The sequence below is a fragment of the Canis lupus genome, chromosome 23, assembly GCF_003254725.2.
Source record: "Canis lupus dingo isolate Sandy chromosome 23, ASM325472v2, whole genome shotgun sequence".
NCBI classification, from domain to species: Eukaryota; Metazoa; Chordata; class Mammalia; order Carnivora; family Canidae; genus Canis; species Canis lupus.
In genome coordinates, this window is record NC_064265.1 from 14,532,616 (window position 1) to 14,546,551 (window position 13,936).

At 36.3% G+C, this 13,936-nt stretch overlaps 1 protein-coding gene across 14 annotated transcripts in view; it reads right to left on the reverse strand.

The window, feature by feature from the left end:
• Nucleotides 1–799: 799 nt before the first annotated feature.
• Nucleotides 800–13,936, reverse strand: part of RBMS3 (RNA binding motif single stranded interacting protein 3) — a 1,287,947-nt gene continuing 1,274,810 nt past the window's right edge. For all 14 annotated transcript variants that reach the window (XM_025461062.3, XM_035705246.2, XM_049099705.1 and 11 more), the window contains one exon: nucleotides 800–7,428. In XM_025461062.3, the coding sequence (XP_025316847.1) occupies nucleotides 7,422–7,428 (7 nt within the window). In that variant the 3' untranslated portion in view covers nucleotides 800–7,421. The remainder of the gene's footprint in view (nucleotides 7,429–13,936) is intronic.

A 13,936-nucleotide genomic window follows, 5' to 3' on the forward strand; every position in this document is an offset into this window, starting at 1 on the left:
TTATGTGTATTTAGCATATCATGAATACTTGGTGCTTCATGTATATTTAGTGCATTATATAATGTTTTCTTCATCTTCGGGTTTCTCTTTTTGTTCACACTCATCTGCTCTACTTATTTTATGTCTTAAAGTTTACTTTCTTTGTTGTGTTTAATACATTGTATGAATTTCATTTATCTCCTTTGTTTTCTACAGAATTAAATATTGACAAACAACAACAAATACATACTTTGGCACAGAATATTTGTGGCCCTTGAATAAGAGCTCCCAGTTACCTTAGATGATCCTGGACCAGAGAAATCTAATTTCTGCTGTTTGCTTACCACAGTCCTCCATAGTTTGATGAATGGATATTTTTGATTTTGGTTGACTTGGATTTTAATCCTTATAGAGTCAAGGTGTCAAAAGAAAATTTTCATGTATAACTCTGTCTCCTGGCCTTTACAAAAGATGTCTCAAGTTGTTGGTAGATTTTAGGCATGTTTGGAGACAGGAACTGGACTATCTCTGAAGCATAAAGACAAGGAAACATGTGTGAGGTTAGGAAGACCTAAAGGGTCTCTTCCCACCAAAGCCCCTAACTCGAGTTTTTCTCAGCCTCTTGCATGGATGGAATGCTCTCTCCTCTCCTAGTTTTTGTTACCAAGGATAGTATGCTGCTGCTACTGCTGCTGCTGCTTCTGGCATTCTACGGGAAGCCAGCAGTATACCCAATTAAATACAGAAACTACTCCTTCCCACTGGTCCCTCCCTCAACCCATTTCTGGAACAGTGAAGAAAAACACAACAGACTACCTGATTGATTTTATTTTCATTTTTTATTGAAAGCTTCATCAAAGAAAACAGAAGTTTAAACCTAACATCCACTGATCTACAGAAAGCCCAAGGAATGGGGGAAATGGTAGCTAATTTGACTGTGGTACAGATGAAAAAATTAAAAATAAAACCAGAAACACCATAGAATTACAGAACTTTCCATGACAGAGACAGCGGTACAAAATGCTCTTAAATAAAGTTTAAATTTGAATGATGTTTCATAAGTTCCATGAAGTCAAATATGGCCTAAAACAATGGTTTTTAAAAAGCTGTGTCCCATTTTTTTTTTTTAAAGAAACTGGGTATTTCATAGCAAGTATACTTTTATGTGTATTTTTTTTAAATTAAGATCCCAATTATATTTCTCTTTTTTTTAAATAAGTGGAAGCATTAATTTCAAGAATGGAAAAAACTTATTCAAGTGTCTCTTTGAAATAGTTTTTATAGCTCCTGAAAAGTATGAAATAACTCACTTCTTCATATATGACGAAATGACATTTTTTTGGGGAGGCAGACAGAGCATCTTTCTTAATAATATAAGACCAGAAGGTTTAAAATACAAAGCATAACACTAAAGTTACACTTTGGACACTACTTAATTTGAAATGATCAGAAAAAATCCACTGGAGTGTCAAGGTCATTCACCCTTATTACTGTGATGCAAAACAAAAAAAAAATTAACAAAAACAAAGCATTTTTCTTGCCAAAGATTTAAGATAGGGACAAGAGTGTATATTTAACCAAGAGATGCTATTATATTCTCATAACTCAATTTTGAGTTGACATTTTCTTCTGGTTAAAATGTCAATAGTGAACGAAACCAAAACAGCTTTCTTTTGAGGGAAGCCAAATACTTTGCTACAGGTTTCCCCCCTACCCCCTTTGTTTTTGCAAGAATACAGCCAACTCTCAATTATTTGCAATGAATGGGAAAGAGACACTATGGCTAATAAAAAGCCATGGTATATAATGCACTGACAGTTTTACCAATGATTTTAAACTTCTTCGATAAATCGAGACTTAACAAAGAAACAGAATGATTTGAATCTGATTTCCAAATGTTTCTTTTCCATCCTCAGGGTGAAATGCTAATAAAAGGAAACAGAGCCCAAGACCTAACAGTTGAAAAGAGAAGACAAAACAAATCTACAAAGTAGATAGCCCTTCAAAAATTGAGAGTGATTGTATTTCTGCAAGACTCAGTCATTGGGGAAGTTACTAACTGGAGTGAATAAAATGGAAGAAAAGTGTGACTCTGTGGCCTAGAGGTTCTTCCTACAGACTCCAAGCTTGATCTCACCTCTGCTCCAGCTTTAAAGCTTCCTTAGAGGAAGAAGCATTTCTTAAAATATTATTTTTCCTTTCAGAAATACAAAGAAATGCTCATTGAGAAGCTATCCATCCTTTATTTGTGTGACGGGGAGCATATGTATTGGGGTATAAACTGAAAGAGAAGCAAAACCACCAATCTGGGGTAAGCTCCCCTGCCTCACATGAGAAAAGATTTTGGGGGCAACTCAGGGATCTTGTATTTAGTTCTGTACTGTCCTGGACTCCATGCAGTCCACAAAGGACAGCCATGACCAAGGACACTTGGATTAAGGGAGCGATTTCATATTTAAGAATATTGGGTAAGAAATGTTAAATTTGAGTTAGACTCAACTGACTTCCAATACCTCAGTGGATGTCATGTGTAACAAATTGATTCATTAATGAAATCCCATTATCACTCTGTCACAGGAAGGGTATAGTGTACAGAATCAATGAGCCTGTTTAAATTCTGCTAGTCCCTCAGATTGGAGTGAGATGCTGTCAGTTCTCGGTAAGCTCAAAATTTTGAAGGATGCCAGGCACAATAACACAAAAACCAAAGTCTCATCTTTCACTCCCTACTGTGGATGAGAACATAGATCAAGGCTCTAAGACATGTTTAACTTTGTTAGGAAGTGTGATTCTTCAAATGTGCTGAATGTTGTTTACCCACACAAATAAATATTACCCTTTATTTGATTTGATATCATCTAAAAACATTTACCACTGAAACCCACTTAAGAATTTCTCTCTGCTTATCAGCTCATCTACAGTGGTTCATGCACGCAAAGTACAAATGAGACTCAGTTGTCAAATGTATTTTTCGTTTCTCACTAACATTATAATCTGTCTAGACAGTCCATTGAAACTTCTGAATCATGAAGTGCTGCAAAAGTGCTACTCAACCAAATCTCACTCTTCATTAATGGGGATTTTAGGCCACTGTAAAATATATATAGGTATAGAATAGACATCTCAAATATTCAAATTAACCTTTTTTTAGAAAAAAAAAAGCTACTCTGTTTTTGTCATACATGAATTAAAATGATTTTAACATAGTTTTGCAAGAGGTTGATGTATTCTGCAGGTAGAGCGAACTTCCTGCTCCATCCAGTCTTTTTCTGCTCTTAGCCTGCCTTCTCTAACATGAGTGTTTTTAATACCATGTAGTTTTTCACTAGAATGTGTGGAAGTGAGTCTTGTATGCTGTCAAATGTGGCAGATCTGTTAAAGTCACAGGAAGAACTGATTCAAGTGAAGCATAGAGATAACATCTGAATGATTGAAATTTACCAACAAAACTAACCCTGGCCAAACTGAAGTTAGGTAGAGGATTTTCTTTCTTTCTCTCTTTCTCTCTTTCTTCTTTCTTTCTTTCTTTCTTTCTTTCTTTCTTTCTTTCTTTCTTTCTTTCTTTCTTTCTTTTTCTTTCTTTCTTTCTTTTTTTAAGAATATTATGTCACTTGCAACAATCGTGACATGCCAGTCTTCAAGGAAAAACAGTCCCCAGCACCTACTGGTTGTTAGCTTTAGCTTACCTAGGACCCAAGACATTTTTAGAACACATGGCCATGCATTGAGTCACTATGCATAATTTGTCTCCCTTGACAAAACTTTATCATTATTAAGAGAAAACCCATTCCTCCATTGACCATGTATCTAGAGTTTGAGTAAGATTACATTGATCTCATTTGGATTGGGATTTTGGTTTGTTTCCTCATGTTTAGAAGGCTTGACAATTAAAGTCTAAAGGAAAAATGGAAATAATCTGAATAAATGTTTGGAAATCTGATGAACCAGAATACTTAAAAAAAAAAAAAGCCTTAAATAGGATTAGAATCACCATAATAACAATTGCGATTAAATTAGGATTCTGATGTCTGCAAATATTGAACACATATTTTGATTTGTTTTATTCTTCATATAATGTAATGCTGCTTACCTGTTGATGTTTTTTATATTCCCCCAGACTTGACTCTTAAAAACAATCATTAGGTAAGATGACAGATGCAAATTTGAACATGTGCCATTTTTCCTTCTTTTTTTTCCTTTTTGATTTGCAATAAGATATTTTCTTGAATGGCATGATATAAAAAATCCAAACACAAAACACATGGACACATAAAATGACAGGTAATTTCCTTGCGCCTGAAGTGGCTTAAAAAAATTGAGATCATTGAAATTTCATAGTTGAAAAAAATGTTTCTGAATGTATAAATAAAGCAGTAGTTTTGAATAGAAACAGGAAGTTACCTAGGCACATTCATCAGCCACATGGTAGCTACCTCTTAGCCTCATTGTTGATTGCGTAAATGAGACTTTCTTTGTATCACATTAAGGTTTTTTTTTGTTTTTTTTTTTTTACAGAAACAAAAGAAAGCATGTTTGTTTCATATTCAAATGAAATATGCCCAGGATAATCCTTATTTATACAAAGAGTTCAGAGACTGAAAAAGAGAAACGAAAAGCACAGTTCCTATACATGTTCGCTTATACCCACCCCCTGTGACTCAGGAGCCCACTTCTCAAAGAAAAAACTTAAGTGCCACCCTTGAAATACATGAGAAGCTGAAGGACAGAACAGAAGAAAGTATAAATTTAAGATTCTCTCTAAATCATGGAAAACCATTAAGGAATGGGTGTCACCAGAGGGAATTTCTCTGTAGCACATGCTACTACATTTTCTTGGATACATTTTTGCCTCTAATTTGATTGCAAAAATAGGGAGTCACTTTCTAGACTTGAGCTTCCAATTCATGGATTTTCAAATAAGAAAACAGAGCCCATTTCAACACGAGGCCTCTGTTGACAGGTCATAAATAGTGGAATATTGACAATTTCAGATGAGCCAAACTCATTACTGATATTGACCTAAAGGGAGTATGATTTGCCTTTTAAGTTTTTTCAGTTTTTAAAAGCCTACCCTGTTTTCTTTTACAGTGTACTTCATGCATTTCCTTCTTCCTTCTGGACTAAGACAGTTTTCTTGGATTTAGCTTGTGAAAAGACTTTCACCCATCTGATTGCAATGATCCATTCAGAAAGCAACTCTAGGGCATGGTTCAATTAACATAGTTCCATCGGTCTTAAGTTCAGGTGAAACTATACAGGTTGAACATGGATTCCATGAGTCAAATATGCAGAGATGTTTGTTAAGTCAATTTAATCCATTTTAGACAAAGTTTTGCATCATTCTCAATGCAAATATATCTACTTTGGCTTTAAAGATTGAGCAGATCTAATTCTTTTGGTTCTTATTGATATAAATCATACAATTTCTTGATTGTCAACTAGCATCTTAAAAGCTTACCTAAATTTCACTAATAGAATCCTCAATCTTATTGGTCCTACTTGCCTCAGAGAGCAAAACTGAAAAAAAAAAAAAAAAAAAAAAAAAAAAGGTCTGTTTTTGTCCTTCTTCTGACAACACCAGGGTATGAAAATACAATGAAAGGAGGCAAAAAGAAGATATCCCCTCCCCAACTGCAGAATCAAGGTGGCTGTTCATGGCAGGATGAACAAAGACTGAGGTGAGAAGACAAAACCTAGAGGTGTTGGACGTTAGAAGGAAGACTATTGTTACAAATACAATGAGACCTTTTCAGGAGACCACTCATCACTTAACAGAATATCACTACGCTTTTTTGACAAGTGACCTTTCAGACCAGTTCGGGAAGGATCTTTAGTTCAAAGTTCACAGAAAGGAATTTCAACCTGTTAAACAAGTGTCTCAGCTTATTGGTGGCCATCATTACAGGTGTCACTATTCAAGAGAGCTAGTAAGGAACCAGAAAAGCTCACAGAATGAATATAAAGCCTTTTGGCTCTATCAGTTGGTATCCAGAACTCTTCTTCGCGCTGAAACTGCTGAACACAGCAGGTGCAAGCTTCTGCTAGTATCAACAAATGCACATTAAAAAACAAAAACAAACAAAAAAAACATTTTTTGTTTTGTTTGGTTTTGCAGTATGTAAAACACCAGTGGAAGGTAGTTTAAACAAACAACAAAGTAAGAACTGGTCCGGCCATGTAGGTCAAATAAAATTTTTAAAAAGAAAAGAGAAGAAAAGGAAAACAACCTCTATCTTCTGGACTGCAATAGGGTGCCACTTCATCTTTGGTATAAAATAGGCCATCCATAGGCTGAATTTGATCACAACTAGGAAAGACTACAGAAATTGTCAACAATTTCTCTATCTATTGCTTTTTTTGTTTTTTTGTTTTTTTTTTTTTTGCACTTTTTGACCATAAGCTCCTATCTACTTAATTTTTTTAATGCTCTTAAGCTAGGTTTTGCAATGTGACAAGCAAAGCTGACTAAAAACTTTGTAAAGCTCATAAAAAAGACTGCAGATAAAAAGCACTAATGCTTTTGCTAGCGATCACGCTTCGTAAATAAAAAAAATCTGCATTCTGCCCTCCAAACACGCATTATTTCTAATGCAATTGTTTTTAAACCAACATTAATAACTTTACCGTAAAATGTTTTAGCCTTCTAGAATGATTCAACACTTAAGACAAAGTTCATGAAAAGTCCCAGCATTTTCCCAATTCTTGCAGTTGCCATGGTTTCTTTTATCAACAAATTTTCTTCAAATGAAGAAAAACATTTTCTTTTAAACTGTACAGTTTTTTTTCACCCTAAAAACTCATAGTCTTAAACTTCTGTACCAGTTAAAGCCGGCACAATATTTCAATTCTTTCTTGAATTTTTTTTTAACAAGACGTTGACAGCTTGCCTCGAGAGCCTTTGACGTCCTTAAAATTAAGGCAATTAAGATTCAAGATAAACCTTACCTAAATATTTCTAGGAAAACAATAAAATAAAAAACCAACCCACTAGCTTTAAACAAAAAGGGGTAAAGAAAGAGTAGCTTAGTTACTGAGGAAGACAATTTGTTTCCATTTCTGCTTTGCCCACCTCTTGACATCTGATTTTCCGTTTAAAAAAAAAAAAAATCTATCTACATCTTCTGGTAAATTCTGAATTCAAATGTTCTTCTAGATAAAATGTCAACCTTCTTCATTTTGTTTCGTTGTTGGTTTTTGTTTGTTTCCTCTTCTGGGATTTTTTTCTTTTAAAAAAAAAAGATGGCGAAAATAAACTGTCAGACCACATGAAGGAACCATTTGCACAGCACATAAAAACACTTTGTTTTCACTGGGTAAAGTAAAAAAAAAAAAAAAAAAAAAAAGCATTCCATCGACGCCTGTACAAACTGGAAGCCAACTTCCTGTTCAATGAAGTTTCTTCATTCAAGGCAAAGTTTCAGACGAACATTCTTCAGTCTTGTTTATGGTCTGTGGAAACAATTGGGTACAAGCGGTCATTACATCAAAGCATTTTTGACATCACCTTGTGTGCTCTTTTCCAGTAAGATCTCTTTAAAAGATACCAAGTTCTTTCAATATCTAGTAAATTGTACAAGTTTTAAATTCCACCATTTCATACAAATATATATTTAAGCCAGAGAGTTTGTTCACATTAAGTATTGAGGCTTATAGAATGAGAATATCCCTTCATAACTCCTGTGGGATTCATCACTAACTCAGTCAACAAATATGCACATCCCTACTATGTACCCAAGATATAGCAATGATTGTGTGTTACCCTGTGGTATTCACCAAGTATATTCACAGAAGCCTTATTTGGCCCAATAAAGTAGTAAGACAGTTAAGAAGCAATGAATTTTGTTCACTTTACCACTTCTCCTCTTTTTCCTTGTTCACCCATGTCATCAAGTTTTCTTTTTTTTTATTTTATTTATTTTTATTTATTTTTATTTTTATTTATTTATTTTTTTTTAAGTTTTCTAATTCTTGAGAACGGGGACTATATTCTACTTCCACTTTTTACTTTCCAGGAATCTGGCAGATGGTATGCATGCACATAATAAATGTTTAACTAGGCAAATGTCATTTTTACTTCTGCTGCTTTGCCTAGGCTAGCCAAACAATGTCTTCTGCTTCTGTTCCATCTACAGTTGCAGGGTTGAGCTTCTAGTGGGTCGACCTTGACGCTTAGCCCTTCCATCCACAGACTAGAATTCTGTTAAATCATTTCAGGGGTATAAAAAATGATTTTGAAACTATCCGTAGGTCAATTTAGATGAAGTCTACTTCTTTCAGTGTTTTGCAGGTTCTTCTGATGCCTAGTTGCTTAATGTAGTAAAGAAACCTCAGGGTTATTGAGGGTGTCCAGGCTGTTCACTGTATAAGCTGCATGGCTGAGGGAGTTTGTGGGGGCTAAATTCCCGCCTAAAATCTGATCCCCAACCTGCGTCCTCTAGTGCAGGGCTGCATTTGTTCTGAGCAAGCGGGCTTTATTCAAATTCACAAAGTGTCCTTAAGGATGTTTTAAGCTATATGACAGGTAGGCTGGGATGATCCAGAGAGGTTTTTTTCTTCCTAATTTGCAAAACGTGTTCATACGAGTCAGCTGTGCCTCTTAGAAGCCTAAGGATCTTACATGTTCTTAGGATCATGTAAGAAAAGCAACTAGTTGAGAATTGATATTTCCATTTTTAACCAATAGGTTAAGTTTCTAAGAATACATATTTTGTGTATGTTATATGAAAAAGTGGGGTTTCTTTTAAGAAGAAATGACATTAAAAATTTCATAATAGCAGCAACAATAAGGGAAACTTTATCAGTAGTAGTCATGGGAACCATGGTATATATTTGATTTCTGTACCTTTGCAAAGTATAGACTTACTTCATTTATTTCTAAAAACCTACCTTGTTGTGGGAACAAAACGTTTCATTCAGTTTTGTGTTTTTGTGTTTTTTTGGCCTGTTCTTTGCTCCCACACCCATCTTTTACCTGGTATTATTTATCTAGCAGACAATGCCTAATACACCATCAATCTCTGCAACAGCTGCTCCATGACCCGTGTCTTAGCCAAAGGATTACACTGACATAGAACACTCACACTGCTCAGGTATGTCCTGTGCACTGGTCTTGAAGCACCCATATTTATGAGCTAGGCTACAGACACTTTCAAGCTATAACCTTACGCAAAGGTTTCCAATAGCCCTCTCCTATCAAGTGGTCTCAATGTTACACAAAAACAAATGAGGAGAAATGAATGGTTGTCCTTTGCATTTTCTTGGTTGCTAGCTGAAGTTCGAAGGGACAGGGTGTTGCTATTTAATAGAACTGAATTCCCTCCTCTCCACCTTCTCTGTCCTAGGTGAAGTATGAAAATCATGTTGAGAGTGAACATTTTGTCACATGTTTGCAAAAACTCAGAATTCCCAAGTTGGAAGTCCAGCTCACATGCTAATCTTTCAGGAAGTGAAACATTTGATTTATCTTGCCCTCTAGGAGGTCCAACTATTAGCATTTTAATAGCTTTGAAGACGACTGCAATTAAGAAAGCATTTCACTTAGGTTAGAGGTTGTTTCCCACACTCCTTGGGACCCCCACCCCAACTCCGGGGGTATGGTTGTTAAATTCTCCCTCAGCACTAAAACCTAATTTATACTCTGGAGAATGCTGATCTAATCTCCCCCTCTAAAGAAGAGGAGAAGGAGACTCCAAAGGGTTGTCACTCAAAGATTGACAATGATTTTACATATTAAAAGTTAACTTTGCTTGAAGACTCCTATTTTTTCAAGCCCTCGTCATTTTTAAGATTTCTTAAATAGCACAAAGAAAAACCGTTAACTCGGACAGGAACTGGAATTTCCATAGAACTTTCAAAACAAACCACAGGTATCATCTCTGCCTTTGCAGATAAAAGCCCCAAGCCCCTTTTGCATTAGCAGCCTCTTTTAACAGGAAAAAAAAAAAAAAAAGCATTAATATAAAATGTGAAGACCTGTTTTTTAGCTTGGAAAGTGGAATTTGGAATAGTAAAATATTTGTTGCTATAGATCCCAAATATGACCTTTCTATTCATATGCTCATCACTTCTACTTCTTAAACTTTTGTTCTGCAACCTTCTGTTGTGATGTCTGTAATTTACTTCAAAATATCTTTAGTATGAACATTATGCTGCTAAATGTATGTGTGATGGGTTAAGCTACTTTTCCAGGGCACTCAGCTACACAACTCAGGATTTCACACCCCACAGGAGGTCAGCTAATATTTAATGAGAAAAGCCAGAGGTTTCTATAAGTACTTGAAACTGTCCGTATCTCAATTAGCATAATGATTGTCAGAAATGGGGTGCCTGAAGAAAGTAGTGGCATGCTAATTAGCATAATGATGCTAGAAATAAGCTGCCACTTGTGAAACTTAGAGCATTCAAGTTCACGTGGATTGGGTAAAATATTTTAGAGACCCTCTGTACTCTAGGTGAAAGGTACAGTTAGATTGTAGGGACATTTGTAGCTTTATAACTTAAGGGATACTCCTTGTACCTTGATTTCAAAACAAGGCTGTCACAGAAGAGCTTTCTAGTGGCCTCTTTAAGGATAACATAGTCCTGACTCTAGAAAATGGTCAGATCTAATCTGAGTGAATCTCTCATGTTAAGTACATTTAAATTACTTAAAGAAACAGAGCTGGGTCTTTATCGAGTGTACAGAGCAAGCCAGATTAATTTATTGAGCAAGCCAAATTTATCACTTCATCTCTTATGAATGCTTCCTTGATAAATGTCTCTGTGGATACTCTCACATCCCCCAAACTTTTCCCAGTGATCGTTATGTAAGAAAAAGAACCCAGGTGTTTACATGCCCCATACACTTAGCTTAATTCTGTCTTCTTAAATGGTTCTGTAGACTCTCATGCCTTACCATGACACAGATCAGCTTCCCTTGGCTGAAACTGATAAAAACTTAGATAGAGTCACATTCATTTCTTCCTTTTAGAAATTTTCAGAATAGATTGTTATCCATCAATTTATTTGACCTTGAATATTATTTTTGCTTTCATTTGATATGTTAGTGTTGTCATTTCAAGTCAAAAAAGCTCCTGGCGATATGCAGCACGTCAGAGAGAGGAAGTTGAGAATATAAACAGACCTGTTAAAAATCTGCTTCAGGTTTAAAGAAATGTACACAAGGCAATGCCAGTGGTTTTCACGTGGCACACATTTGAAATGTTCCATGTTCCAGGGTGTTCTCATCTCTGGCATGATGCCACAAACATGCCCTGTGGAACATCCTGTAACATACATTCCTGCATAAGTGTAAGGGAAATGCCTTCAAATGAGGAAACCCCTCACCATAATGCTTACCACTGTGAGGACACGTGTGGAGGGTTTCTTCCTTCCATACTTATTATCTGTGGAAAGTCCCACATTATCAGCCATAGGAATCTGTGGTCCAAAGCACGTAACCATGGTGTGGGTAGCTTTGAAATGTTTAAACATTTAAAGTTCCACGTCATCAGACTCAGACTTCCTCAGATATTTCAGGGAATAAAGCTTCTTTGAATCGACTTATTGTAGGGATAATTAGAATTGTTTATCTTTCCCTCTTTGGTTTTTATATTATCTTCTCCTTCCCTCCCTTAGCAACATCAATAATTCCATGGTTTTGTTTGGAATTGTAAAACCCTTTTTTACCTTTTCTTCTTACTTTGGTTTATCTCCTCCCACCCTCACTCCCCCCCCCACTTCCGTCCCATTACACTTGCCACCATCTTACTTCACACTTTTTGTTCCCTCTTGTCTGAATCATTGCAATCATTGGACTGTTTCCACTGCTTCCAAATCCATCTTTGACCTCAACTGGAGGAGCATTTGTAGAACAAAGGAAATGCTGTCCAAGTACATCCGTGAGACATCCGATATTAGAATCTGGCTCCAATCTGCTTTTTTTTTTTTTTTTTTACACTATTGTACTCTTCTGAATCCCCTTCTCAAAGAAGCACTCTGAGATTTCCCATCTCTGGACTTTGGCCAACCTGTTACTCTACCTAGAACACCACTTGACTATCTGTAAGACCCTATTCCAGGTGCTACAACTTCCACCAAAGCTGACCCAGTCGAGAAAAGTTAAATGCATTCTATTACTATAGTATTTTTTTTTTAAAAGAGTCCTTGCAGTATGCACATCATGCCTATATATACATCTAAGTCTCGTACTAGATTGTAAATTCTGGAGGGCAGGGATCCTGTCTCCTAGCACAGAGACTGGCCTGAGGCTGAATACTCTAAGTGTGGAGGTGGGTGGGGAGACTCTCACTGGAATCTGGGAGAGGCATAGATGTTCTCTCTGAGTTAGGCAGGGCATCCCCTTCCCCACCACATCATACAATGGTCATGAATGGTAGGGACAACCTAAGGAAGAAGAGAGCATCCTGTTGTGGGCTCTAAGTGGGGGCAGCTGAAGCTGATTAAATCGGCCAGGGGAAAGAGGATGTTACAGACAGTTCAAGAAGGGGGTACTTTGTATCCTGAAAGCCATCCTTGAAACACATCCCTCCATACACAGACTCCACTGGTCAATGGAGTCCTTGAAATACAACTCAAATGCTGGCCTTCCATCCCTTAACGCCTTCCAAAGCTTTTGTGGCTCTCTTCAAATAAAACTGCGAATGGTTCCTCTATACAAAGCCAAGTATCCAAGGACTAGAGCTTTCATAAAAACTGCCTGTTTGACTTGGTCTCCTACAGCATTTCCCCTACCTCTTCACCACACTCTAGCTGTAGGTTCACATTCTAGACCTTTGGATTTCCTGGTTTTTTTTTTTTTTTTTTTTCTGCCTATAATGTTTTTTTTCTCCAAATCTCTCCAAGATTAGCTTGTAATTATCTTTCAGATCCAGGCCTCTGTGAAAGGCCTTGCCTGATAACAAATCTTTGGTATTTATCCTGTCACTTTCTATCACAAGGATCTTTTTTAAATATTTGCTTTGCAAATCTGTTTTGTTTTTTTTTTTTTAATTATTGTTTGCTGATTGGCTCACTGACTGTGAGTCTACTCCTAGCAGGAAGTAAACTCCAAGAGAACAGGAAAAGCACCTGCCTTTTTCATTGCTCTTTTCCTGGCATCTGAAATTCTGTGCATCACATAGTAGGCATTATATCAATAACTGCTGACTGGTTGAATGAAAGCATCTCTTTTATTTACCCAGACATCATTAAACTGTTAGCAAGAAGGGTCTAGGATCACCCGTTTCCTCATTATGCTCAGAAACAGCAAAAGCCAGCTTCACCTACTCACCAAGTGTTTCTGGCAAACATAGTAGCTCTCGTTTCCAGTGTCTCTCACTGTACTTCCACACAGCCAGCCTCTGGCTCCTTTCTCATACATTACCCTCTGAACAGACTGAAAAAATTCCAATATGCTTGGAACAGAGGATCAGAGACTACTATATTGTGCGGTGTGTGTAAAAGTGATTCACATAGGCTATAGGTGAATTAAAAATAAAAACAAGAAACAAAAACACAAAATGTTTTATTCTTATGGATCATTCCTGAAAGTTGTTATGTGATAATAATAATAATAGTAATAAAGGTCAAGTCATGTCAGCATATTTCATTTGGAAGACTACCTTTAGAAGCTAAACTACTCATAGAAGACTCCATTACCATGATTAATCTTTCAACAACAAACAAATCTCTATGTATTGAGGTTAAAGAGGAATGATCAAGAAATGGGAGTGATACTCTGCAGACAGGAAGGATCTCTTGGGGATTGTCTATTCACTGGGGCTTTGATTGCTACCTACAAATTAGAATAGTTTGCACAAGATATCTCTATATAGATGGAATTTTTGTTAATTACTTTGGTTTCAAAACCTCTCAAATTTTAGTCTACATAATTACTCAACACAAAGCCAACTGTACTTTATAAGTGACTTAAAGATTTGAAAGAGTAATTCTGATACATGATTGTTGCTTTGGCGTT